Below are 26,896 nucleotides of genomic sequence, written 5' to 3'. Positions count from 1 at the left end.
AAATGCTGCATATAATGAAAATGGTAATGTTTTAAAATTTTCCCATTTGAATGATCAGATTATTATAAAGTTTCACTGCTGAGCAAGTGGATCCTATTCATTTTATAAATAGCACATTATCTTGAAATGAGCTGAATGAATGGATGCACAGATAAAAAATAAAAAATAGATTTTCATGGGCTGTTGAACTGTTGCATGAGTAGCAGCAAGAGCTATATTAAATGCTACTAGCAAAAGCTCTGTTCTTTTTTCTCATTTTGAACATGGAATCCACCTGTCACATGGGTATTTTTGAAATGAGATTATTATTTCCATTAATCCTTCTCTGTCAGACCTTTCTACTGCAACTTCTCTTTGCAGACAACTTCATGACCATGTTCTCCCCTGTAATGTTGCAAAAAAAGTTTTTCTGCAAGATTCATAATATAAAGTACCATTTAAGATTTCACTTCATTTTGGAATGTGACTTCTAAGCCTAATATTTACGTGGCCCCAGAATAAACTCATGTTTATAGTCCTATATGCAGTCAGGTGTAGGAGACTCTCTAAATCTACTGGGTTGTGAGCTACAGCCTGTTTTGTAACTTCTTTTTTTTAAAACTCATAACACTTAGTGACTAAACAATTTTCTTCCCAGATTGTTTTATTACTGTCAACACAGCACTTTTAATCCAATATTAAGGCAAGGTTTGTGCTGATAGAACAAGGGGCTACCCATTGACTGAAATTCATTCCAGTAAGCCTCTAACTCATTTCCTTAAGGTGTGGCTTTGACCTCTGTGATACTCTGAGCTTTAATTTGCAGTGGAAACTGAGTTTAGTTTAGAAGGCAAACTAGTTACAACTTTAGCAAGTTTTGAGTTTGGATAGCAAATATTTAATTTGCTTAGTTGATCAAGTTGGAGATATGTTTATGCTTAATGCAGAAATACTTGTATGAGAAGTTTATCATATAAAAACAGGTTAAGTTGTGTACTGATTTATTTTGTCTCAATTCGCTGCTTATAATTTGGTCTCAGCACTTAATTTCTCTGCTTTGTGTTTTGTTTTGGTTTTTGTACTTTAGAGACAAGCCCTGAAGCCATACAGTGTATGTAAGATGATAAGCATACTCAGACTGCAAATCTAAAGGGTTTCTGTTCTTTTTGGCAAACAGTAGCTGGATACACTGATTACTTCTTTTATCAGTAATGAAGAATAGGCAGGCTTAAGACAGGAATTCATTTTCTAGTTTCACCATTTGAAAGCTGCCTCATGTCACTTAGAAAATAACTCACATGTACTGGATCACCAATGGCAAACACAAAGGAAAGCTATAAATTATTTATACTGCAGTTATTCAGACCTCATGCTGGAACTCAAAGATAGAAAACTTTTAATGCCCTGTCTTTATACTTCTCTCACTCCATGTTGCTTATTTTCAATTGATTTTGCTATACCAAGAACCAAGACTTGATTGCAGTGAAACCATGTAGTGGGTACATTTCAAGTACATTTCTGTCAAACCTCTTCTAAATTCCACTACGCGGTTTTAGCCAAATATAAGTGTCATGTAAGTAGACATAAATCCAACAACTTTATCAGGATTAAGATCTAACAGTTCTAGTAGCAGAATCAATAATGTGATTGTACAAACTAAAGTCTCATGGATCCTCCACAATAAGTCAACTTGACTGGATAACTTACCAGTCTGCATGAACTATTTGTTTGGGTTGGATTTTTTTATTTACCTTTTAGAGCTTTTTTTTTTAATAGATGGAATCAGTATAATATCCAAAGTCACAATATTTTATTGTGTGTCTACATCAGGGGTAGAACACTACAGTGTTCTTAAGTTTTTACATATTATCTACTTGAATTAAACCATAGCTTACAATGAACTTCAAGAAAAAAAAAATCACATTGCTTCTTGTTGAAAGAGATCTGAATGTTTTTAAATTTTGTTGCTTGACTTCTGTGATGATGTGAAAAAGGGGGACAATTTTTTATTGAATCCTACTGAGCTACCTTAGGCTATTATATGAAAAAAACCCTCAAAAACACTAACCCATTTGGGAATTTTTTTTTTTTTTCAGTAACATCAATTTAAAGTAATATGTTTAAAGATGAAGGATATTTCTGCACTTACACACCCAGATGGAAAAAAATTAAATTAAGAAGAGGTATAACAGAGGTATTAACATGGTTATGTGCATCTTTAGGCTGTCTGTAAGGATCAACTGTCACATTTAGGTTTATGAAATGCTCATAATCAGCCATGCACTCTAATTTACACTTCCATGCTGAGTGGCTCGTATGTCCTAGTTACTCATCTACAATATAATTATGATTATTTTTAAAAAAAGAGGGCGGCCTGTTGCATTAAAGAGTTGGAAATATTCCAATGTCTTGCATTAATTTAGTTCAATTTATGTGAGTGTGTTTCACTGTGCTAGGGAAGGTTAATTCACCAAGCTCCATTTCCTGCCTTAATCATCTACCATAAGGATATTAATATGTCATATTAATGTCCCAGGTTGCTACTGTGAAATTTGTGGTTCAGCCTCTAGCATTTTTTAACTACCTCTGTGCTAATCACCTATCTATACGTACACTTCCAAACTGCGTTTTTATATGTGGGTCTTAATATAAGAATAAAGCATTTCAGCTAGAGGATTTAAACAAAGGAATTTGAACTGTCCACGGGTTGCACACCACTGTTGCCACAGTATCCATGTTTGAAACCAGCAGTACTACCTACCCAGTGGTTTATTATCCACTCTACAACCGTCTGCAGCTGGAAATTTGCTATGACACACAGCAGGTTTTTAAGCTTCAGCTGGACTGACAAATCTCGGGATGTAAAAACCAGGCAGACACCTCTGATAGCGATACAGGGCAAGGTACTGTGTGCTTAGTCAGTACTAAGACAAAGTCCTGGAGTGCCTCTGGGAACTTGAGGGTGGAGTCACTTTTTGGGGAACTTTAACGGAACCCTTTATAACGACAGAACTTCCCAGCATAGCCAAGAGTGAGAAGTGCCAGCAGAATGGTGAGAGCGGATGCTGACTTAGGTGTGGTATTGCAGAGTATCTCTGCTCCATATAACGTCTATTCCTGCATGAAGTCAGCAGAAGGCAGCACTCTGGGCTGTGCTTCTTTCCCTCCCTCAGTAAGCCCTTCTGCCATGTCTGGAGGGCCAGAACACTGCTGTTCTCTCTCCCCTCTTCCATCAGAAGGAGGATACAGCACTAATTTGTCCATTGGAGACACAGGAGCAACACTAACGGAAGCCTCTGGTAGCACACCCTTCCCATAGATAGAGGTCAAGGAAACAAGAGCTAAAAAAGGAGCTGGAAAATGCTGCTTCCTCCTGCAGGCAGTCTTCCACACTGAGATACTTTTTAACGTACCTGTCATGTTTTGTGGCAGAGCTCAAACTGAAGAGTCAGGCTTTTTCTAAGCTGTGCTCCATTGTGTGGGTGGTTGTACTGAAACAACATAAAAGAAAAATAACTGGGTTCTCTACCCTGCTGGGTCCTCAAGGAAGTGAGAAGTTTGTATATAGTGGGGGTTCTGAAGAATATAAATACTCCTCTAATTAAAAAAAAAAATACAGAAGAGATGAGGTGCTTTTGGGTCCACAGCACATACAAGCACACATCTTACTTGAAGGACACATCCCATGCTATTTTTAGGTACAAATCCATTAAAGCATTTTATATTGTGCATTGCTGAAGAAGGGGAGTGTCAGCTGGAAAATGCTGATATTTAAGGCACTATCCAGTAATATTTTTTTATTACAAGGTATGTTATTGCTGTATGTGGGATATTGGACATGATTATTGGCTTTTTCATTATTCCTTCCACAGATTCACATCAAATTTCTCTCTAGATTTTCCCTGCACAGTGGTATCTTAGAGAACACTAACTTTGAGCCTGAATCAAGGGACCACTCCTGGAACTTTGTAGCAGTGACTTAGCTGGACCAAATGGCCCTTAACTTTTACCAGAGCCATTTCTCGGTGTCCATGAGGCTGAGCACACTGCTTGCAAAGCTCTGTACGGAATCGCCTGTTAAAGCTGTTACAATAAATCACTTGCTTCAAAAATAGACCTTGTATTTAGAGAAGTCATGGAGCCAAGTTACTCCAAGCACACATGTTCCCTCAGTGTATATTTCTGCAGCTCTGTTAATATTTAATTTTAACTGTATGCTACGCAGAAGTTATTTTTGCAGGGGAAAAAAAAAGCAAAACAGCTATTGCATTACTAGGTCTGTTTCTACCTGGCATAATAAATGATAGAGGGGTTACCTTACTAGTGCTACAGAGCTTCATAGCTTTGACTTTAGGTGTGCAAAACTGGAGGTTTCTTCCTGGGTATATCACTTTGCAAAGTGATAAGAGATGTTGTAAGACTGATATACATTCTGCTGTTAAAGATTTCAGATACAAAATATGTGTACAAGTCTAGACTTCTTGTGCTTCACATGTCTAGTAGACAATGAATTCAAAGTTATGGCAGCTGGAAGTTTAATTCAGAGTTTGGCAAAAAATAGTGATCTCTTGGAAAAGCTATAAAAGCTCATCACAGTATTTTTACAATTAAATGCTTGTTATTTCTAAACCTTAAAATACTCTTCTAAATAATAAAATACAATTTAAAATTATTTCCTTACCTCAAAATACACTGGCCCACAACTGTAATACAACATAACATAAAACAATATCAACACAAAGCCATTTTTATAAGAAGTAATATGGGACAGAGAAATAAATGGTTTTTATTCTATCACCATACAGCACTCTAGCCACCCTAAGCTTGTGGCTGCATTGGCTGAGGAATCATGAACAGACATTTCCAATCACACCCTTTTGAATATGCAAGCTTGAATTATAACAGGCCATTTCAAAGATAGAATGAGCCATAACATTCTTAATTCACCTAAAATTGATCTTTCTTTTAAAAAAGTGGTATTTTCAAAGCCATGTTTTGGACTGCTGTTACTCTGGGTGAGAAGCTGTAAGACCAGAGAGAGGTTGGGATGAAAGCTACCATGTGCTGTTTCACAACATCTCACTTTCTGAATTGCAGTACCCTTCCTATTAAAGACCCTCACATAGACAGTGCCTCCCCGGTCTATCAGGCTGTGCTTAAAACTCAGAACAAACCTGAGGATGAATCCGAAGACTGGAGCCGCCGCTCTGCCAACCTGCAGTCTAGGTCTTTCCGCATCCTTGCCCAGATGACTGGAACGGAGTACAGTAAGTTGAATAACAAAATAACCCCCTTGTCCTGATTTTAGATTCATGTCTTTCTTCTCTTATCCCAGTACTAGCAACTGATGCTTAAGGAAGACTCATGTCCAGCTTGTAGTAATTGTCAGTGAGGGCTAAGATCAAGGAACTCTGGATGTAACTTCAGAGAACAAGAAACTCAAAGTGTTCAAGCTCACCTTATGCTTTATGAAGAAAATTATTTGATCTGCCAGAGGTGTCACCATGAAAGTATATGAGACTATACAGCAAAAGAGCATTTGGGATCCCATTGTGCTTACAAATGAAACCTCTGCAGTGTAATCTTCCATTTTTCAGCAGCCTAGACATACAAAACTGTCCCCTTCCTTAGAAAAGAAGATAAGCAACTTATGTGGCCTGTCTTTTATAGAAGTGACTTCTGTGGATCAAAAAAAAAAATAAAATCCTGGATCACCATTTGTATTGAACCTATGGTTCTAGCAGCCCTGTTACCTAAAGCTAGATCTGCTATGAATGTCATGGGAGCTAGAACTTTGTTACCTGTTGTCTATGGAAATGTTTTTCTAATCACCTTGTACTAACCTCAGAGTTTGTTTCTGAGCTAAACAGAAGGAAGTTTAGGGTCTCTTCCACATCAGGAGGAAATAGTTTTTCTTCCTCATGTGAATGGGTGTTGCCTCTCAAGCTTTCCTAGGAAGCAGCAGGCCCTCATTGTAGAACCATTGCCTACAGCTGTGAAACATGGATAATAAATGAATGAGAAAGTAGTTGCAGTAGTTTCTTTCCTACTAGCATCCTTTTTCCTAGCTGTAGGATGCTGCTCCTCTTTATGCTGTTCTTACAGTATCAACTGCTACAAAGTCAGAACAAATGCACCTTTAGATAGGGTTTTGATCCATTTCTAAAGAACTTACAATTTTATCATAGAGTCAATTCCTTTCCTTCTTTAAGTGAAACATTTTTTGTCTGCAGTGCAAGATCCAGATGAAGAAGCCCTGAGGAGGTCAAGGTAGGCAGCTCTGTGAAAAATATGGCTTTCTCCTTACTGATAAACAACTAATGTTTTAAAGCAGCATTAATATGAACATACATTATTTTACTTTTGTCTTACAATATTTTAATGCATTTACCTAAAAATCACTAAAATTGAAATGCTACCAGTGAGAGGCATTTGAAAGAAAAGGATAACAAATTAGCATGGTTTTAGGAAAGACAGTGCAACATTTCTGAAGTGTGTGTTCAAATCTGAAAGCTCTCTGCATATGCAACTTTTATGAACTTTGCGGGGTGTTTGGATGCAATGAGTTCCTAAGGCCAAAACCTGTGTAACTACTTAGTTGTGTAACTGGACGAAAATATATAATGTGTGATAGCATTGAAATCTGTGAGCAATTTATTTGGATTACCATATGATTTATATTTGATTCTCCTGAAATGATACAGTAAAGGAGTTGTTTCCATCCATAGCCATAATAATTTGCTTATTTTTTTTTTGGAATAAATACAACCCAAATTTATTGAATATGGAAGCACAGGACTGCTTTTGCTAGTGGATAAATGTATTTTTTTCATATAGTCAACCAAAACCACTGAAAAGTGAATATGTTCAGAGATGAAATAAGGAATTAAAAAAATATCATCAACTTAAGGTGTCCTTCAGAGCCAGGAAATAGATGTATTAGAGATTCTTACACTGAGCTTAAAAACTGCAGTTGAATCAGAGCAGCCTGCATGCAAGCCTGATTTTCTGTTTGCATACTTCAAATCCTTTATATCATGTTAGCTACTTTAAACTCCTTTCTGGGTTTGAGATGTTTCTGATACTCAATCCAGTTTCTCTTTGCTTTCTTCTTGTTTTTTTTTCCCCCCTACTGCCATGTGGCTTTCATAAAGGTCTGAGCTTTTGACCACAGTGCAAGTTACAGATGTTGAATCAGTGAGAAAGTTGTCTGTTGTCTTCCCTGTGAAAATACAAGTATACTTTCAGCTTACGTTTGCTATAAGCCTTCTATTGCAGTTCACTGAAGTTCATGGCTAGCTGCCTCAACACCAGGCTTCACATTACATCCCTCAGGGATTGAAGTCTTCCCTCATATGTGGTACCCTAATTCTTATTAAATGCATTGTGCATTATCTGCTTTGATGAAATAGCACACATCCAAATCCTTTTTATGATGGGATTTAAAGTGTTGTGCTGAACTTAGTCCCCCATACACATCTGAGAGTAATATGTTTGTTTTTTTTAAAGCAATAATCTTTGCAGCTGTAGGCTGTGGCCTTGGAAAATACTAGGTATTAGAAACTAAACATGGTATCAGATATGTTGAAAATAATTCTCTAGTAACACATCAGCATGTGTAAATTGCACTTTCCCGTCAGTATAACTGAAAGTAGATGACTATACCCACTGGACTTTGCACGTTTTTGCAGTTCCTGCATTATCCTTTTTTTCACAAGGACAGTTTCATGAGTGTATTTAGGCACAGATGTATTACCCAAAGAGGTTTAAGGGCATTCACTGGTAGAGGCAAAAAGGAATATACCCTGGGTAGTTACACGGGTACAGTGCAATTGGCTTGAGCTCTGATGCAAGGAATGAAGCGGGGTCTTCTTCCTACTCAACTGATAATACTTGCCCCATTCTGGTGGCTCTATACCTACCTCAAATGTTGCACATGTTCCACTGCAGATTTAGTAGCAGTAGCCCTGCCTAGACATGCATCCATCATACAGTGTTTTGGGGGCCTATTGGGCCCCTTCTGTTTAATCTTTTGGCAAGGCCCCTGCCACTTCCCAGTTTTTAAGGAACTGGATGGAAGATGGATGGAAGAACTTATGTCAGATGCACAGAATCCATACTCCACTCTTCCAGCATAATAATGGAGTAGAAACTCTTCTTCACTGTCTGCTCCAAACAGCCTGTACGTCCACATCTTTCTCCATGCCCACAGTTTGGGATCACCTGGAAGGCTTGCTGGGCTCCTGAAAGCAAAAGGTTTCCATGGAACTGTGGAACCTGAGTTTTGCTATATTTGGGGTCTTATTAATCCCATGTTGTGCTGGCATTCTGGAAAAGCATTCATGTTTCAAATTTTGAAGTGCCAGAGATTTCACAGGGTAGGGAATTTTGGTCTCAGAGCATGCTGTGAGCAGTATTGTCTTTTTATCTTGGCTCTTCAGTGTAGTCCGCAAGAACTGCATGACATCTTTCTCCCAAACACTTGGGGGGGCTGAGGAGGGGAATGAAAAAGCCCCAGTTAGCTTATTTTGGGAAAATCTGTTTGACATACAAATAGTCACTTCTAGATTGCTGCTTCTAACTTCATGACATATGCTCTGAACAGAACCCATAAAGCTTGGGAGTTTGCAGGTGGAAGAATATTCCTTTCCATTAATGTTAATATTAATACATGCATCGCGTGACTGTTCTTTGCTCGTGCCACTGCTATTTTGAAGGCACACATAAGATGATAACTTGCTATGAAAACTTTCTGTTGCTGTTGTGACGACTGTTACAGAACATTTTCTGGAAAGATGGGATCCATTTCAAGCCAAACAAATGTTTCTGAACACCTTTGCCTGGAATGGAGTGGTAGATCTTTAAAGCACTATGGGAATTCCTAGATTTCATGCAAGACCCACTGTGGCTAGTATGCTCCAATGTACTTTGAAAAAATGCCACCATGAATTTTCAGCATTTCAGCTAGGAATACTTTATATTTTTAATTACTTAAAAGCATAAAAGACAGTTTGAGAAGTCTAACATCAAGACTCCTATAGGACTGCTATCTGTGGGACACTGTGCTATTAGGAATAGAAGATTTAGTAATATCAGTGAAATTACTTTGTTGGCATTTACTCTGTTTATTGTTTTGTGCTTGGTTCAGCCTGAGGAGTAAAACCAGTCCAGTCTGTTCATTTCTGTTTGGCTGGTTTCACACTCAAGTTCTGCTGCATTAACACAGTTGCCTTCTGTTTTCATTGTAAATACTGAGGGGAAAATTACCCTGTTTATAATCAAATATTTTTTAAAATAACAACATTTTCCATTCTTTTTGATAGACTTCTTGACTCTGCTCTCCTCCCAATCCCTTTTTATATACAAAACCTGAATTTAAACTATAGGTCATCTATAGATTAAGATTAAATCCTGAGGTGTGTGCTGAACATTGCTTAGGACCCCAGTCTGCAGGTAAAGTAGCTAGGGGTGTTTGCAGGAGGTGGCAAATACTTCTCAGGACTGTGCTTTGAAAATCCTGTGATACTCTGCTTTTTGACAAAAAATGACCAGAAATATTCATGCAAATGTCAACGCTTGCACTCATTTATGCTGAGAAAAGCTATAGAAAAGTACTGCTGAAACCAGTGGCTGGTGGTTCTTAGAAGAAGGACAGCAGGAGACATATATATATATATATACACTGACCTACATATTACAGTATGGAAAATATATGCATTAATTTTGGTCTTGTATGGATTTAACTTTCACTGACTGCTCAGTTGGGGTGGAGGGAGGGAAAAGCTGAAGGAACCTGCTGGCAGGAAAACAATGGGATTAAACTGCGTTTCTAGCAAAAGCAGCCCTGTAATATCAAGCAGAAGTCAAAGAATATAAGCTATGTCGTTACTTCTTAGAACTTAACTACAAATCCTTTCATACGTGGTCCATAAAGGATCACCCATCCCTCTTTGTGCTGATTTGAAAGCTGAGGAAAAAAAAATCCAAATAAATTGCCATTGCCCTAGTTATATGGCAAGAGAGTGGTAGCCATGGTCCTTAACCCCTTTCTTTCTCCCTCCCTTCTTTCTTCTCTGTGTGTCTCTCTCTCTCTCTCTCTCTCTCTGTCTCTCTGTCTCTCTCTCTTTCTTCATGCCACAGGGAAAGGTTTGAAACGGAACGTAACAGCCCACGCTTTGCCAAATTGCGCAACTGGCATCACGGCCTATCCGCGCAAATCCTTAACGTTAAAAGTTAAAAGCCCACATTTAGCAGGCAAATACATGAGACAGAGAATTACAGTAAGAAAATTAATTGCTGCCCAGAGTTAGAGCATAAGAGTGTCATACACACAGCAAAGATTTACTGCTAGAGCCTTTCTCTGTCTTCTGTAGACTTCTCTTGTTAGCCTGGTTACCATTCACTGTCACCAACAGTAAAAATAAGGATACAACCCAGTTCATGGTCTTCATTATAGATTAGCTTTTGTCCTTTACTACATCAAATGTAACTTCAGTATACAACACAATCACTGTTGTGCTCTCTTGACTTAATTCTATAAGAAAATGAGAGGGAAGTTATTGATGGTATTTCTTTATGAGGAAGAGGAATGAGACTTTTACTAAGTCTTCACTGCTGTAAAGATAACAAAGTAGGAGAAAGAAAGATTGAAAGGAAAAGAAAACTGGCTGAGCCTGCCCTAGACTTTGCTAAATGTACAACATATTTAGTTTGCATTGTTGAATGATGCTGTTTGAAATAAGGTATTAGTAATGTAAAGTTATATTTCTTCAATATATTACACAGATAGAAGTAATTTGCTAAAATCATTGCTGTATGTTTTTTGTTGGAAACCTGAATTTGTCATTATATGAAAACCAGAGATAGCTGTGATTGCACAGGATCTGTGAGGAAATGACATTTTGCTAGAGGTGACTTAGGATTGAGAACAATATTTAGTACTACTGGTGCACTGAAGTTTTTAAAAGCATCTTGTAAGTTTTAAGGAATATATAAGTATTAAGGAATATGTTGCCCATTCTGTTGCTTTTGCTTTGACCCACATTTTTCTGTATATAGCAGCATGCTTTATCTGAAATAAAAGGTTTTAAAACTAAAATAACTATGTGCCTGTTTTACACAGTACTTTATTCTGGTTTAAAACAATTCCTTCAACTGATTATTAAAAGAAGGAGAACTTTTCTTTCCACAATAGAAAATTTAACCAAACAGCTTTCCCCTACTACCTGCAATGCTTACTGATCTTTAGGTTATCTGACAAAGCAGTTGAAAGAACAACAGAAATGAACTAGTATTGTATTTGGTGTGAATGAAAACAAAGCATAATTAATAGATGTTAGATGACAACATAGTGATAATATAATTCAACATTGCTATTTGAATAATATGCCTTCTCTGGCAGTAATTATTAATTTGTGCCCATGGCAAAGGCAGTTGAGATGCTGGTGCTTAGAATGGGATCTTCTTTCAATATTACAACAGTGCTTTGCTTTTAAGCTGTATCAGCCAAGATATGGCAAACTTATACCAAAGGCCCCAAATATTTCTGTTTGAAGTAACCAGCTCCTTTTTTAGTTTACGTTCTGATGATTAAATGATACAAGAAATGCAACTCGGTTAAAGGGTTTGTCGTTTCCATAGAAACACTTGATGTTGGCCCTCAACAACCTGCATTACCCATCCTTAGCACTGATTGAAGGAAAAGGTTCTGATAATAAAACACTGGTCTCTGCAATGGAAGGCTGATTCTGTTGCAGCCCTGTCTTCAGCCCTCTGCATATTTTTTTTTCATTAACTTCTATTAACTGCAAATTAGGTACCTTTATCTGGTAGCAGGAATTCTGATCAAAGAGATTAGTGCATGAGATTAGATTGAAACTCTTAAACTTTTTGCTGCTTCCAAACATTTGGAATTTTTATCAGCAGTTCATACAAGAACAAAGTTCATTCAAACTCCCATTGTTTTTCTGTGTTATAGAAGGAAGGAAAAGTTCCTGTTCATGGAGGATTTTTCATTAATCAACCAAACACTGGAGCTGTAAAGGAAAAAAATATCTATCTATTGTACTTAAATAATAGTAAAAAATTACTTTTTCTTTTTAAGAGTGCATGAACACTAGATTATTTTAAAATGCATTTCACTTAGACAAGTACCACAGCAATTCAGTAAGCATGCCATTTAATATACAACAGTACGATATCTTTTCCTTATGGGAACACAGACATGCTAATCATACCATCTTATTAGTGCCTTTGGAAATTCAGCATAACTGCATAAAATAGGAGCAGCATTTTAACTCTTCCTCAATGTTGCTAAGATCAAACTTTGGTTCAGAGTGGGTGGATTTTATTTTTTTATGGGAAATTGTGATAAAATTTAAAATATCCATAGGCAATTAACTTTTCTACATAAATATCAAATGTACCTAATTAAAAAAATCCTTCAGTTCTGATTTTCAACCAAATTAAATGGTTTTCTGAATAAGCAGCAATACAGTGTTTTTACTTAAATAGGAATTGTGTATCTTTAATGTTTTGTGAACATAATATAGACACAGTTTGTTTCAAATAGTCCTTATGCATGTACTATAATGAGAAAGAATGCCTAGATTATATCTCAATGTTTACACTTGATGTTATTTTAAAAGGTATTTTTTAATAATCAGAAAAGCATAGTTTGATCAGATATGGAAGTAATGCAGATGTAATTAAGGAACCCATTCCCCTTAGCTCTCCTTCAGTGCTTTTAATGATAAAATTTTAGTGCATATAAACCTTATAGTCAGAGAAATAGTTATAAATTTTTTTTCCTGGAGGATACAAAATAGAATCTAAAAACTCTCCAGCCTTTATGTACATTCTTTATGTAGTTACAGATGAAAAAGTAATAGACAAAATATTCAATAGTTGGTAACTTTTGCAATGATAAAGACCTTTTGTGAAAGCATTGTCATTAATCCCTAAGGCAAGATTGTTTACTACAGCATATTTCTACTGCTTATTCCAGTCCCTCCCAAATAATCTCTTCAGCGATGGGCTTTGCTGATTAAACGGTCAAATTACTCCAGTTTCTTAGTTCTATTTAGACTAATAATACCTTAACGCTTACTCCTCAAAAATCTGCCTTTATGTTGTCGTGGTGATCCTCAAGACCAGAAAATGAATGTTATAGATCTTTCTATATGTAACTATTAAGAGGCTTTGTTTTTCCCTCTTGAGCAGGAGGCAGACCTTTTCTTTAAGATGGAAAAATGTGGCTAGATTTGTCATTCTGTTAGACATCCTTGCTAGAGGTTGTAACAGGCTTAGTCCTGATAAGAAATCATTAACAGCTTTAAGAAACCACTGGCTTTGTTCTAGCAAAAGGTCAAGTCTACCTTAGTTTTAATATGTCCAGGCTTATTTCACTGTAAGGTGCTTCTAATGGACCAACTCCATCTTTCAGTGTTTCTTGACCATTTGCAGGTCTGCTGTTTAGCATAGAAAATTTAGCCTCTGTTAATGACAGGCTTAAAATAGGCTCCTCCTGTAAGACTTGATGAGTCATGTCATTTTTTATATAGCACTGATGATAGGCAGGTGTATCTGTTCCACACTGAATATATTTTGAACCATGACTGTTCTGCTGAGCAGAAGACAATGGCTGGTAAAAATACTGTCTTCTAAATAGCCTCCATGCCAAAAATAGAATAAAACTCAGGATGTGGACATTGATATTAACCCCCTGCCCCTCCCAATATTGCCAGTAAAGCATAGTGTTATAAGCATTTAATGAAGATACAGCAAAGCTGATGCCAGTAGGAAATCAAAACCAAAAGGCCTTCCAGGTAAATCTGCTTGTCTGGTTATGACACAGGGAAATGCACATTTTCTGCTGTGGTATAAGCCCATATGATCTAAACTAACCTGTTCCCTCAATACTGCTGCCTTGCCTTCTACTCAAATGGTCTCCTCCTCACCTCCTACGGTGCTTAGTTTGCAGCAGGGTACTGACTGCATGCAGTGTGTGCTGATGGGATGTGGCTAGAGTGTGACTTCAGGAAAGCAGGGACTAGAACTTGACTTCCTTTCCTGCATGAAAAAATTATGAAAGGAGAAAGGTTCTGTGGTTGTTTCCCTTGCCTCCCTCTTTCCACACCTGCCTGCATGGGAAGGAGAGTAATCTTTTGCTATTTAATAAATAGAGAGGTCACTTTCTCTTAGTTGTGGTTTCTCTCTCATTATGCATAAATGTTTGGAGTATTTCTTCAGTGGCAAAGAATAAGTATTTCAGGGACTACTTTATGACCCCGCAGCCTTCTCCAGGGCAGAAGAGGCATTCTTCATTTTTTCACTTGTGCACTTAGGTTCCCACAGGGACTAAGTTGATTTTATGGCTTCTTTAGCAGTGTTTACCATGAGTTTCAGTGACTGGGACTATTGTTACATGTATCAGAAAAAGCATGGATACTTGCAAAAATTTTAGTTGGCAAAGTTAAGAAGCTAGAGTTTTGGTTTAGTACATGGCAGTACCTGATAATTACTTTCTTTAATCCATTAGACTTTAATGAAGAGCTTTCTCCAATATACATGAAAATGAATTGACTAAAATTTGCTGACAAGCACAATAACATTCTTTGTTCTTCTGCTCCTTATCAAAGCCATCTGACAACGCTAAGATGAGCTAAGGCACCTTGATCCCCTTCCTTTACTAGCCAGTTTCCAATTATTAGCATTTCTAACCTGTACAGTTGCCAAAAGCTGCATAACTATATGCTAAACAGATTACCAAAATCCTTTTGAAAGATATTCCTTATTTTTCCATAACAGCCCATGAAATAAAGCAGACTTCTATAGGTAGCTTTCTCATTTAAGGAGTATAACTGCAATAAGAGTTATAAGCACATCAGTTGAATATATTCTGATCCCCACTTACATTTTAGTACCTAAAAAGTGACAAAAAATATAGGAATAGTGAAGTAACTTGATTGTATCTATGAAATTCTGAATGAAACCAGAAGGAAAAATTGACCAACTATCATGTCTTTTTTCCCCAAAATACTCCTGGAAGTTCTGTGGGAAAAATTAATCATAAAATTCTTGTTTTCAAGCCAGTTCTCTCTAGAACCAATTGATGAAAGATGGCAACCATAAGGTATGGTGTTTCTTTCAACTTTAAGTAAATACATTCAAGTAGAATGAGGCCCCTAAAAGAAATTAGCAAATACCACAAAGGTTTCCTCAAAAAAGTTTATAGAGAAAGTAATGCATAAGCTAACAGAGCTTGGTAAATCTCAAGATTCAGTCTTGGGGTGGGAGGGTGTGTACTGACCTATATTTAACATCTTGTCTTTACCATCTCAGTCTCCTGCATGTTTCTGTGCAGCACTTAACTTCTGCATGTGCAGAATTTAGTATCACTCTCGTTCCTACTGTGCAATCTTCAAGATTCTCATATGCATCCTCCTGCTGATGCAGATGGCTAACCAAGACACCAGTGCACAATGCTTCCTTTCTATCTGACTATTCCTTTACTCTGCCTTCGGTCCAACCAGGAAAAAACAGTTCTTGTGTGTAGCAGGCTTTCCAACAAGCATGTGTAACCCAGGGGTGCTCAGCTGTGGTCTGTGGATCATCAGGCTGGCTCGCAGAGCTTTGCTTAGGGTGAGCTGGAGAACTGGCTGCTAGCATAGCACTACACTGCTTCCTTTTACTCTGCTTCTAAATTGCATTAATGTCAGCTAAATTACCCTAAATACTGATAACTTCCTAATAGTTCATTTCCACATAAGAATTTGTTGTAGTTGACCCAGAATGTTATATGATGACCAATGAGAGAGAGAGAAGGTAAAAAAAATCCTGAAGAGAATGTATGGAATAAAATATAATCCACATTCTGAAAGAATGACAACTGCTCTAATTCTTACTGCTTACTTATTTGGTTCAGATGCAGCTTCCAACTTAGGATAATTACATGTAGAGAAAGTATTAATTTTCTTATCATTGATGTGAACAAATTAAAAAGTAGCTCCAAACACCTACCAGCTGAAATTGAGATCTATGCGTTCTTCTCTAAGCTTCCCTGGGAGAAGTGAATTCATAATGAGAAAGAACACTCCAGTGAAAGGGAGATAATGTTCTGAAATATATTCTATCTCAAATTGCTCCACATACTCAGAATTTTGCAGTCTTTGTTCTTACTGAAGTCGTGTTTACCAACAAGATAAATTGGAGTACATGTACTTGCATGCCAAATTTCACTATGTAAATCTTGGAAAAGAGTTATCTTAACTTTCACCAACACCAGTGCTGCTGTATTTCCAGCTGCATTTATTTGACTGTTAAATACAACATACAGCATACCAGCAGAAGCCACTAAAATGCATCCATAGGAGGTATTTGCTTTGATTTTAGTGAGCTGCTTTGGTTAAGTTTCATACTACTTGTTGAGAATGAGTTGCTGGTTGTTTTTTCTTCCACTGCATATATGATAATGCTGTTCCTGTTCTGTGGCACTGTCTGCCCAAACAAAGATACCTTCTGGGAGAAATGTACTTCCCTCTTCTGGAAAGCAGACATACTAGCAGGATATATTGCAATTGTTTTGGCGTGGGCTGCTCACATTCTTAACTACAGTGGCTGAAAAAGAGAGACTAGCTCTTCTACCCTTTTTTTATCTGATTCCAAGCTAAAGTTTTAATTAAACCAGCATGATAGTTGTCTTCTGTCCTCTCCAGTTAATTGCCTGTGATTTCTTTGTCTGTCTTGTGATGTTTCTGTTAAGAAAAGAAATATAGCTTGGGGAAAAAAGACAATCTTAATAGGTTTTTATTCATCTGACCATGGAAAAATTCTCAGCTGCAAATATAGGAAGGTAGAAGTAGCCTCACTGGATGAGAGCAGCAGTGACTCTAGCTCAGTGTCCAGTTTCCAATGTGTCTTTGAAACAATAAATGTTTGGAAGGGAATAATGAAATAGCTTTCACACAACCTTATTCCCAGAGACCCTATAAGAATTTTATTTACAATAATGTTGTGACTTATGCTTCTTTAAAAATAGTGTTTGTGGGCAAACATGCTTATGTAAATGTAAGTACAATAGGATGAAAGTAAGAATTGTAAGTCTAATAAGGACAAGTTCACAATATAGAATACATATAAATTTTTATTTCAGTAGATATAGACCCTAATAATCTGTAAGTCTTAATAACTATTTCCTCTTTGGAAGAAGGACAGTATACATCTTAGGTGTTCTATAGAAGACTATTAGGTGATCGATACAGGAAAATAATGATCAACTTAATGGTAGTATTTATTTTTAAAATCCATAATCTCTTATTAAAGAGGGTGAGCTGATTTTTATTTTTTTATATAATCAGTTGGGATTCAGGAGAGCTTATTTCACTTCTTAGTCCTGCCATGGACCTTCTTTTTGACCAAGACCAATTCTATTATGTTCCTCCTTTGTAAAATGAGAAAAATAGTCTTGCTCCATAAGAATACGGAGAGAAAAAATAAATATCTACTTAATGCTTCAGTGCTGAAAGAGAAGAGTCAAAGGACTATGTGGATCTCAGGATGCCTGATGTTCCTTATGTCATCAGATCTTAATTACAGATTGAATTATTCTGTCTCTACAACATTTTAATGGAACAGAGAGGAGCTATTCAAGGGAGAGAGCCTAGATCTGTTGTTCTCTAAGAAGGGAGATGGAGGATGCACAAGCTCCATATATGAGGTCACCTCTTATGTGTACATGTTTCTTTGGGAATCTTCTACATTGGTTTTCAAAAATATAATAGAACAGGAAAGTATTCCAATGTCCAGTACATACAGTTCAGATTCAACAGACTCATTTATTGGAAAATCTCTGAAGTTTTTTCTGGCTCTTTTTAGGATCAAATACCACACACAAACTTGGATTGCAAATGAATTTTTAATTTCATTTATCAAACTATTACAATTCTTGGTAGTGTGTGAGAGGGAAAGGCTCTGTTTCTACCATTTGATTCACTCTGTCTTTATGACCATATCATGTAGGATACTTGAATGAGGAGGAAACATTTCATCATTTCCATTGGATAATACACTGTGTAATTGGGAAGACAGTATATTGTATAAAAAAATCTTGTTTGAGATATATGTCCAACACCTTATATTCTGTGAGAGTTGCATTGTTCTCCCAGAACAGTCATTGGTGAAAGCCCTTCTACCAAAAGCCATTTCAGCTGGGGACTAAAAGGGCTGCAGACAAAAAACCTATTAATATTAACTGTCTCTCAGACAGCTCAAAGAAGCCTGTGTAGCCACAAACTGCTCATAACATTCTGAGCTAAATTCTTTCATGTTGTGAAGGTATTGACTTCAACTGAGCCTACCCCAGGGATGTATTTGACTCAAAAGTAAAATTAATTCTGCATTTAGTTAGCAAAAAATGTTTGATTGCAAAGCCTGGAAATCCAGTAGTCTGTTCCTCAAAAGGCAAGTGTTGCCAATAAGAGACACAGCTGATCTTGAGCCTTTCTCAATCTTAGCCTAATGGGAATTACTCCTGTTGACTGGGAAGAGAAACTGTTCCTGGAAGCAAAACCATGAAGAAGTATTGGGTGCCTTTGAGCTCATCTTTCCCTTTAATCTCTGCCTTTTCCTTTGCTTTTTCTGTGGGAGTATGTCTACTATACTTCTCTCTCTCTTTTTAACTTTCTCAGCTTCCCTGCCATCATCACTCAATGTTGTCTCATACACTCATGCAAAAAGCTGTAGTGAAATCCTGACCTCAGAGTCAAGTCATGTTTTCCTGCATTCTTCGGTATAGCCAGAGCTAGTGGAGTAGAAGAGTTTGGATCAGATTCATAGTAACAGCAGAGGCCTAACGCTGCTCCTGCCTGACCCCAACTGCCTGCCTTTTGGTCTTGACTGTAATTTCTCATAGAATATTTGGTGACATGGGAAATAAACAATGCTTTATTCTTTTCAGGCTGTGACTGGGTTTTTTTAACATTCTCGCATGATGGTGGCTCTCGGTGCACTAACAACTCCCCCTCATACATGCACAGATTCTAATCCATCCTCTTCTACCTTGTTTCATCCTGGCTTTCTTGTACCTGATGTTCCAATGAACTCACAGCTTGGTTACCATCAAGATAGTGTTTGGTTTCTCATTGCTTTAGAGTGGTGAACTAATTGATCTTACTGGGGTATTTCCTTTTGAGACAGGTTCTTCCATTCTGACCATAGTAACGTTCTTAGTCAGACAGCCACATCTCAGGGTCATTTCAAATCTACTTCTGGGTTTGAAAATCTGGCTTCGATTCACATAGTTTAGGGGTTATATTTTAGTTAGAGGATTTAAAAATTGGTAGAGAGCACCTATGCCCAAACCTTTGCCGACATAAACTGGAATATTTTTTATAAATTTATTGGAGCTAAACTACAGAAAGAATATGTGACTGTACATATTTATACCTGTACATGTGCACAGATAAGCACAGAGAGAAATAAATACTACTAAAAATGTGGAAAATATTAACAATAGCTTCCAAATATAATGTAAGAGAATAATTGGAGCAAAAAAAATCCACGTAATTAAATACATGTATTCCTTCCAAGGATTTTTAAGAAAGAAGGTCCAGTTGGGTAAATGAGGATGTTTGGGTTTTGTTTTGTAATTTTAATTCCCAGAGAAGAAAAATGTTCTTGTTTGGCATATTTCAACTTTAAACATGTTGAAATTCCAGGACACAACCACCTACTGAATTGCTAAATGTTGAGACTCTCTCAATTAATTAACATAATTGGATTTCAAACTTGGTAGACTAAGGCAAAAAGAGTCTATTCTTTATGAAAATACCTATGTCTTAATTTTTACAGGTATATAATTGCTTACACTTAAACTGATCAGTTATTTTTGTAAGCTTGTATGAGTTTTTACAGAACAACAGCTTAATTGTCTGTTACTGAAACTAAGGCTGACTTAGCCCTCACCTCAATGAAGGAATGTGATTTCACGTGTTTCTAATCTAATTTAGGCTGAGAAAACTAGTATTTACTTGGGTAGGACAGAGAATCTTTAAGTGGTGCCAGACATATTATCCATCTTGTATGAGTCTTCGTTAACCATTTAACTCCTTATCACTTCAAGATACAGCATTCTTGAGGGCTGCCGAGAGTATTTTACCACTTGGAGTTGGCATCACAATATGTTCCACTGGAAGATTCTTGACATTTTCTTTTAAGAGTGAACTTATTCAAGTCAAAACTATGCCTGAAATTATATACACACATATGCACGAAGTCGAAGATGTAACTGTTGATTTTCCTTCATTTTACTTTAATACTAGAAACAAAGTTGTTTGCAACTGAGAAAAAACGTACAGTAAACTTCCCTATCTTGTGGGTTTCACTTGGAGAGCTGAAGAAGTTTCTCACAACTGTGTTTATAAGCAACCACTCTAGGATGCTTTCTGCAACCAAACATTTCTCCTCAACCCATCTTCTTTCTCCTTGGTATTTTTATTTCCACCAGTGGCAACTGCATTTACTTTATTCATACTGTATCCCCTCCTTCCACAGAGACAAGGAAAATGTCGCTGCAGCATCAGAAAACAGGTAACGTTTGCACTGTGTGTTTTGGCTTACCTCCTATTCAGAGTTCACCTCCACTTTTCCCAGATTATACTTACCTCAAAACCATTAAATTTTACACTGTTGGAGCAGATGATGAATGTGGAGATTTCGGCTAAGTGGGTTTGTAGGCATTTATTTCTAATGTAGACTTCAAAAAGCTCTGTAAGGTTGGGCAGGCAGGGATATGTTGCTCAGAACTTACAACCTGAAAAATAAGAAGCTTTTCTCAAATGGTCTTGAAATATTGTCAGTTTGTGGTGGAGTTTTAAGAATTTCCATTTTAAGCTTTATTTAGATTGGTCAAGATGTTTTAAATATCTAAATAATATTACATTTTTGGTATTTTAAGAATACTTATATATCAGCTTCTTGCATATCTTGATTGATCCTTGATGGATTATGAGGTTCCAAACATAGTATCTCTGTAAGTAGGTTCTTTCATTTCTAAAGTTGCTTTCTCCCAAAGAATCTTGGCACATTTTGCAGTTACATACAGAAATTTATTGTTTTAAATTAGTTCATATACTGAAACACAAATACTGAAACACAGGTACCTCCTGAGTGAATCTGACCAATTGAGTAATGGAGCAAAGAAATGCCTCTTAGTTTGTCATGGAAAGGGCTCTCTGCTTTGCTCTGGCTCATTGATTCCTGCCTAAACAATGTGTAACCACTTTGTAATTTTCTTTTTTATAAGGGTGGTCCCATTTGAACAACAGTTGCATTGAGTTAAAATCCAAGTGCAAGCATTATCATGACTAATGACACAAGCAATGGCACTTGGAACAGTAGGGAAAATTTTTATTTTTAAATTAATTATGTCAAAAGAAGGAAATAAACCTCTTTATTCCTGTTTAGCAATTGTATATAACTAAATTGAAAAAACAAGTAACACGTGTTAGCATTTCACTAGCATTTTAATTTGTGTAAAATCATCTACAGGTCTATGCAGCTGGTCCACTGAAATGTTTGGGGGTTTTGTTGTGGTTTGTTTGGGGATTTTTTTATAATTTTATTTTACCAGGAACAATTTCTGGTGTGTGTTAGTGTCATACTACATTGCCTTAATCTTGTATTGTTTGCCATACCATAGCTTTTCTCCACCTCCATTATCATCACAGCTCTGCTATATGTCTTATTTTGATATTCCTAGCAATGTGATTTCCAGATTTAACATAAGGTACCTCTTTTAATTCTTAAAGCCTTTCCTGGTCCTAAGTGGTAATAAACTAATGAACTCTCAAGACTTGTCATTACTTCATCTGCTATATCATTACGATCTCCTATGGCAGAAGGAATTTCAAGTTACAAAAAGAGGACACTGGATATTTACAGATACGAGGCTTCTTCCAGGAAAAATAAAAGATGGAAAAACAAAGCCTTTATTATTAAACCTAGACTTAACTTTTCAGTTCTGAGGTTCAGCCCTTTGATTACTTTTTTTTTTCTCTGAAGGCTTTACTCCATCTAAATAACAACTGCCCTCTTAAAGGGCCTGGTATTAGCATTCTAAAATGCTGTCTTATTTGGTATGATAGACAGCAAGCACATGTACCTCTGAAAACTAAAAAAAATGGAACAAATCTCTTTCTATTAAACCACCAGCTTCTTCCATGGCTGAAATTCTGTTTCTCTCTCAAACACCTGCTATTGCCAAAGAAACTGGTGATGAGATAACAAATACCTCATTTACAACCCCCCTTGTAATCTTTGTTACCCAGGCCTACAGCTACTACCCATGCGCCACAGTACGTGACCTCAAGTACTTGGCATCCTCCTAAGTCAGGCACCACGGATGCCAACACTAAGCCAGTGGCCTCCAAGGGGTCTCTGAGGCTTGGAGCGGGTACAAGCCAGAGGGAGGCCAGTTTCAGCACTACTGGCCAGAAAGTCCCTCTTGCTTCATCCAGTAATCAAAGGTACACTGTGATGTGTAACTGCATAACTGACCTGGTTTGGAGCTTTGGAATGGTTTGGTAATAACAACCTCTAACTCCTTCCGACGGAAATGCCCGTTGCCTAAAAGGCAGATGTTCAAGTTCTACACTTTCGATCAACTTCTATTTCATGTGGGTTTTACATTGCCAGCAGCACTCTGAAGGATCACACCTAGAATACAGAGATGACAGTCATTAGGAACCTTCTGCAGCGAAACAGCAGCTGGTATCATTCACTGTCTTTCAAGAAACACCCCCATAGTCAAATGCAAAACTCTTCCTTGTTATGTCTTTCTCTAAACACCTTCTCCAGCACTTTTTTCCTATCAATATCATGACAAGAGATAATTGTTGCTATTCCTTTTTATTTTTGTTCCCTATTATTTCCAATTCTTTACAAAAGATTTGTTGGAGGATTTGTAACAAAGAACTGCATGCATTACATCAAGTAGACTAAGTACTGCTTTAATAATCCACTCAATTGTTATTTGGACAGAAAGTCTCAGAATTTAGGACTTTACTGAAAGAAGTATAATCTGCAGTTATTTTTTCAAGTGATAGTGTGTTTGTTGCTGTGTTTTCTCATTATGGTTGTTAACAATTATTATCCTCTTAACCTCTACTGATCTGTGTTCCTTTTCATGAGTGAAAATCAGCTGAGAAGAGGTGTGTGTTTGTTTTCATCTACATAAATCACGTGCATTTTATGTTTGTTGTCACAAATATGGAGATGTTTGAGAACATCCATTTCATTTTTCTTAAAATCCAAAATACTGTAAAGATTAAGAGTGTACAGAATGAGTGTGTTAAAAAAAACACAAGAAACTTTGTAACGTGTTGATGAAGCTGTTATAATACATTAACTATTTTATAAGGCAGCATTCACATTTAGCAGTTCTTCAGTCTTCTGCAACTGAAGAATTAAAAAATATAAAATTAACAGATTGAAAATCTAGAAAGGAGGCAATTTGGGAGAAAAAAGTTATTTTCTTTGAATATCTAAAGAAAATTATTTAAAATTTATAGTTGTTAAACTAAAAGTAGTCAAGTTAGTCTGAGTTCTTTCCATAAAATTGAGTAGAGAATTAGTTACCAACTGCATATAATTTATGTAACCAGATAACACTGAGTTTTAAGATTATGCTCCATTTATATTCCAGTTTCTTGTTCTGTTAATTAATATATTTTAGTCTGCAGGAGGGTGATGAAGCCTCTAACATTTTAGTCACAAAAAGAACTCTATCAAACAGCATGCAAGTTAAAATTGGTTTGTATTTTAAATTTTATAAAGTATTCTAGTATATTTGCATTTGTGTTATTTGTCTTTGTCCAGTTCAAATCTGTCTTCAGGTCCATGGCCAAACATATTCTCATCTCTTCTTTTTTCTTTCCTGTAAATATTTATCACTCAGTATGTGTGTTGGTTAACATTTTGGAGATTATTACAACAATTAATTAACTTCACTGTTTTCTTCTATTCAAGGTATGAAGTCTTGATTCTTTTGAAATCTGTAGCAAAATCCCTTTCACATCAGTGAAAAAAGAAAGACAAAATAGGTGAAAACCTAGTTTGTATTTGTTTTAAGGACATACATTAAGTTCCATTTTTATATTCAATACAGCTTCAGCGCTCTCCTGTTTGCCAAATCAAAGATGTGCAAGTACTAAATTTTGATTCAACACCCTTTAATGTGACAATTCCAGTACCCACTGTTGCACAGGCTGAAAAAAAATCCTGTATTGAAACTTGCTGACACACTAGCCTGTGATCTGTAGCTGTGCTCTGTAACAGGCACTTGCTCTGCTACACAGTCTGTGTAACTGATCCTGTATTAGCTGAGCAGAATTTACATCTAATGCAAATGCATCAGGATGGAAGAACTGATACAAATTTAAAATCCATGTTACGATGCACAAACTTTTGCAAAACTTTTGGTGTAATGATTTGAAAACTAGAATTGCAAACAGGATGAGTATTTTCAGGAGCTTACTTTTTATGGATATAATTACAAATGAAACTCATAAGGGAGAAAATAATGATTTCCTGCTTTTGGCATGGGCTGCATTCAGCTTTGAAATGAGTGGGCATAATAGCCACACTTCTGTTTCAGCTAATGAAGCAGGAAAATACTCAGCTGAAATAAGACACTGTTACTACTAAACCATACCAAGAAGGTGAAGAAGAGGAGGAGGACAGGGGAAATGGGACAGTCCCCTGAAAAGCAAGGGGTATAATGAATTCTGAAGTACCAAGCACTCATTCTAGGTCCTGAGGAGTATAACTTGTTCAATCTGTGCTTCGGAGAGGATCAGAAGGATATTTTGGATAGAATGGCTGAAAGACAGGGAGTGTATTTGCACAATGGCAAGGTCACGTAGGAAGAAAAGCTGAGAAAGAGTGTTTGAGGGCTGAGGTTTGGCTGAAAACCAGGGGTGGAACTGTAAGGTTTCTTTTGTTATTTGATACTGTGCTCAGGAAAGAATACTTTGGGCATTCTTTGTACATTGCATGAAACAATCATTTAATTCCATCACTCTCACAGGAATAATTCGTAAGAACCCATAGATGTGACAATATACTTATCACTTAGATCAAAAGAAGTAAAAGATACATCCATTAAGTTCTTATATCACTGCCTGTAGACAAGACAACTATGTCATGCACACTAATGCCCTGATTAAATAAATAAAAAGTATAACTAATAAAGAAAACAGATCTACAGCACAATAGTATGGCGTCAAGAAAATTGTCCCACATGCATGGGGAATGTGTCACTGTCACTGAAGCTTGTGTCCCAAAATAGTATAATCTGAAAAATCAAATTGCAATTTGTTGTTTTTTCAGTGGCTTATTTGGTCTATGAATAATAATTAAGAAAATGCACAGTAAAATTTGCCTAAATACAAAATTAAGCTTTTCTCTTTTCTTGTTTTCCTGCTTTTAATTTTAGATGACCTAGTGACTTTTGTTAAATTTATTGACAAGTGAATAATGAATGAACATATGTTGTTACTAAGTTCATTGAAACATTTAGCAAAAAACTTGAAGTTGTAAGTCCATTTAATGATTTTTTTTCCTTTTTTTTTTTTATTTGATGTAAGAGCTAGTGAAAGGCAATAAACTGAACCTCTCAAAAGATTGGTTCATTTCTTAGCAGTGGATGGCTTTGAATAAAGTACCTTGCAAAGCTCTCTAATAGATAACTTTGCCCCATTTACCTGTCAGTAAGTTATGAAGAATACTTTCCAAGTCTGAGTGAGGCTGCAAGGCTGAAATATGTTAATAAGCACTGGGTGCTCTGATAGTAGGTGGTGACAGACACTAGTAGTTCAGTAAGGTACTAAAATCTCCACAGGATACAAGACTAGATTTTTATTACTATTCTTTTCAATTAATCTATTTTGCAATCAAGTAAGGACAAAATGAATTCAGAATTAATATTCCTCTGCTCCATGTTATCTGTGCCACAATAGCAGAAGAGAGCCAGAAGGAAAACAACTCAGGCTTATCACCCAAGTGGTTTTAAAACTGCTGTAGTAAAATTCTAGGCTATCCCTTGCATTTTGCCTACTGCCTTGTGTGTAAAGAGGGATCTTATTGTTTGATGGACTGGCCGGTGTAATGCAAGTGGAACTAAGGTCAGAGGTTTTTAAACATCTTTCCACTACCTATATTGCATAAAACTGAAAAAACCCAACACAAAACTGTACTGACTGGGCATCTAGACCATCAGAAAACTGATGTTACAAGACTATGATTAGATTATTTAAATTGGTTTTCTTCATCTAATTAAAAAATTTACTCCTAACATAAACTTCAGCTCCAGGAGTAAGTATTGGGTGAAATTTATCCAAGCTCAAAGGATTTGTGACAGGTTCTTTGCAACCAATTAAGTACTGCATGCAACATTTCCTACCACTGGCTTCAGTGGGAGAAGGACTTAAGTGCTTGTGGGATAAATTTCAGTCAAGCAGGATCAAAAGTGCATTCCAGTTCTAACTGCACATCTGAAAAGGCCTAACAAATGTCTTTTTTTCTTTGCATAATTGTGCTTTCTTTTTTTTCCCCTTCAGTAACACAGCCTGCTACTATGTTTGCAGCTCCAGGTTCAAACATAGTAGGTTTTATGCTCTACGTGTAAATACGCACCTTCTTAAGATGCTTCTTGTTTTATTTAATTTAACTCTAATTAGTACCCCTGTTGAGCATGTTCCGGTGTCTACCAGTTCTGCCTCTGCTCCTGCACCACATGCTTCAGCACATCAGCCTGCTACTGCTGCTCAAAATACAGCCAGCCTGATGACACCACCAGCAACCACCTCAGTAGTGCAAGAGTCTTTCTCATCCTCCTTCCAAAGGTAATGCTTCCTTGCTT

General features: G+C 36.7%; 1 protein-coding gene across 11 annotated transcripts in view; it reads left to right on the top strand.

The window, feature by feature from the left end:
- The window catches only part of LDB3 (LIM domain binding 3), a 125,467-nt gene that overhangs the window by 71,345 nt on the left and 27,226 nt on the right, over positions 1 to 26,896 (top strand). For 5 of the 11 annotated variants that reach the window (XM_051617170.1, XM_051617173.1, XM_051617172.1 and 2 more), the window contains exons 7-11: positions 5,077 to 5,246; positions 6,213 to 6,249; positions 20,530 to 20,565; positions 22,305 to 22,502; positions 26,715 to 26,879. In XM_051617170.1, the coding sequence (XP_051473130.1) occupies positions 5,077 to 5,246; positions 6,213 to 6,249; positions 20,530 to 20,565; positions 22,305 to 22,502; positions 26,715 to 26,879 (606 nt within the window). Of the gene's footprint in view, positions 1 to 5,076; positions 5,247 to 6,212; positions 6,250 to 10,119; positions 11,081 to 20,529; positions 20,566 to 22,304; positions 22,503 to 26,714; positions 26,880 to 26,896 lie in introns of those variants that run through there. The other 6 variants (XM_051617178.1, XM_051617180.1, XM_051617179.1 and 3 more) reach the window with 4 other exon arrangements.

Source organism: Apus apus, chromosome 4, assembly GCF_020740795.1.
Source record: "Apus apus isolate bApuApu2 chromosome 4, bApuApu2.pri.cur, whole genome shotgun sequence".
In the NCBI taxonomy this organism is placed as follows: domain Eukaryota; kingdom Metazoa; phylum Chordata; class Aves; order Apodiformes; family Apodidae; genus Apus; species Apus apus.
Note: the sequence above shows the minus strand (reverse complement) of the source record. Positions and strands in the feature narration are given on the sequence as shown.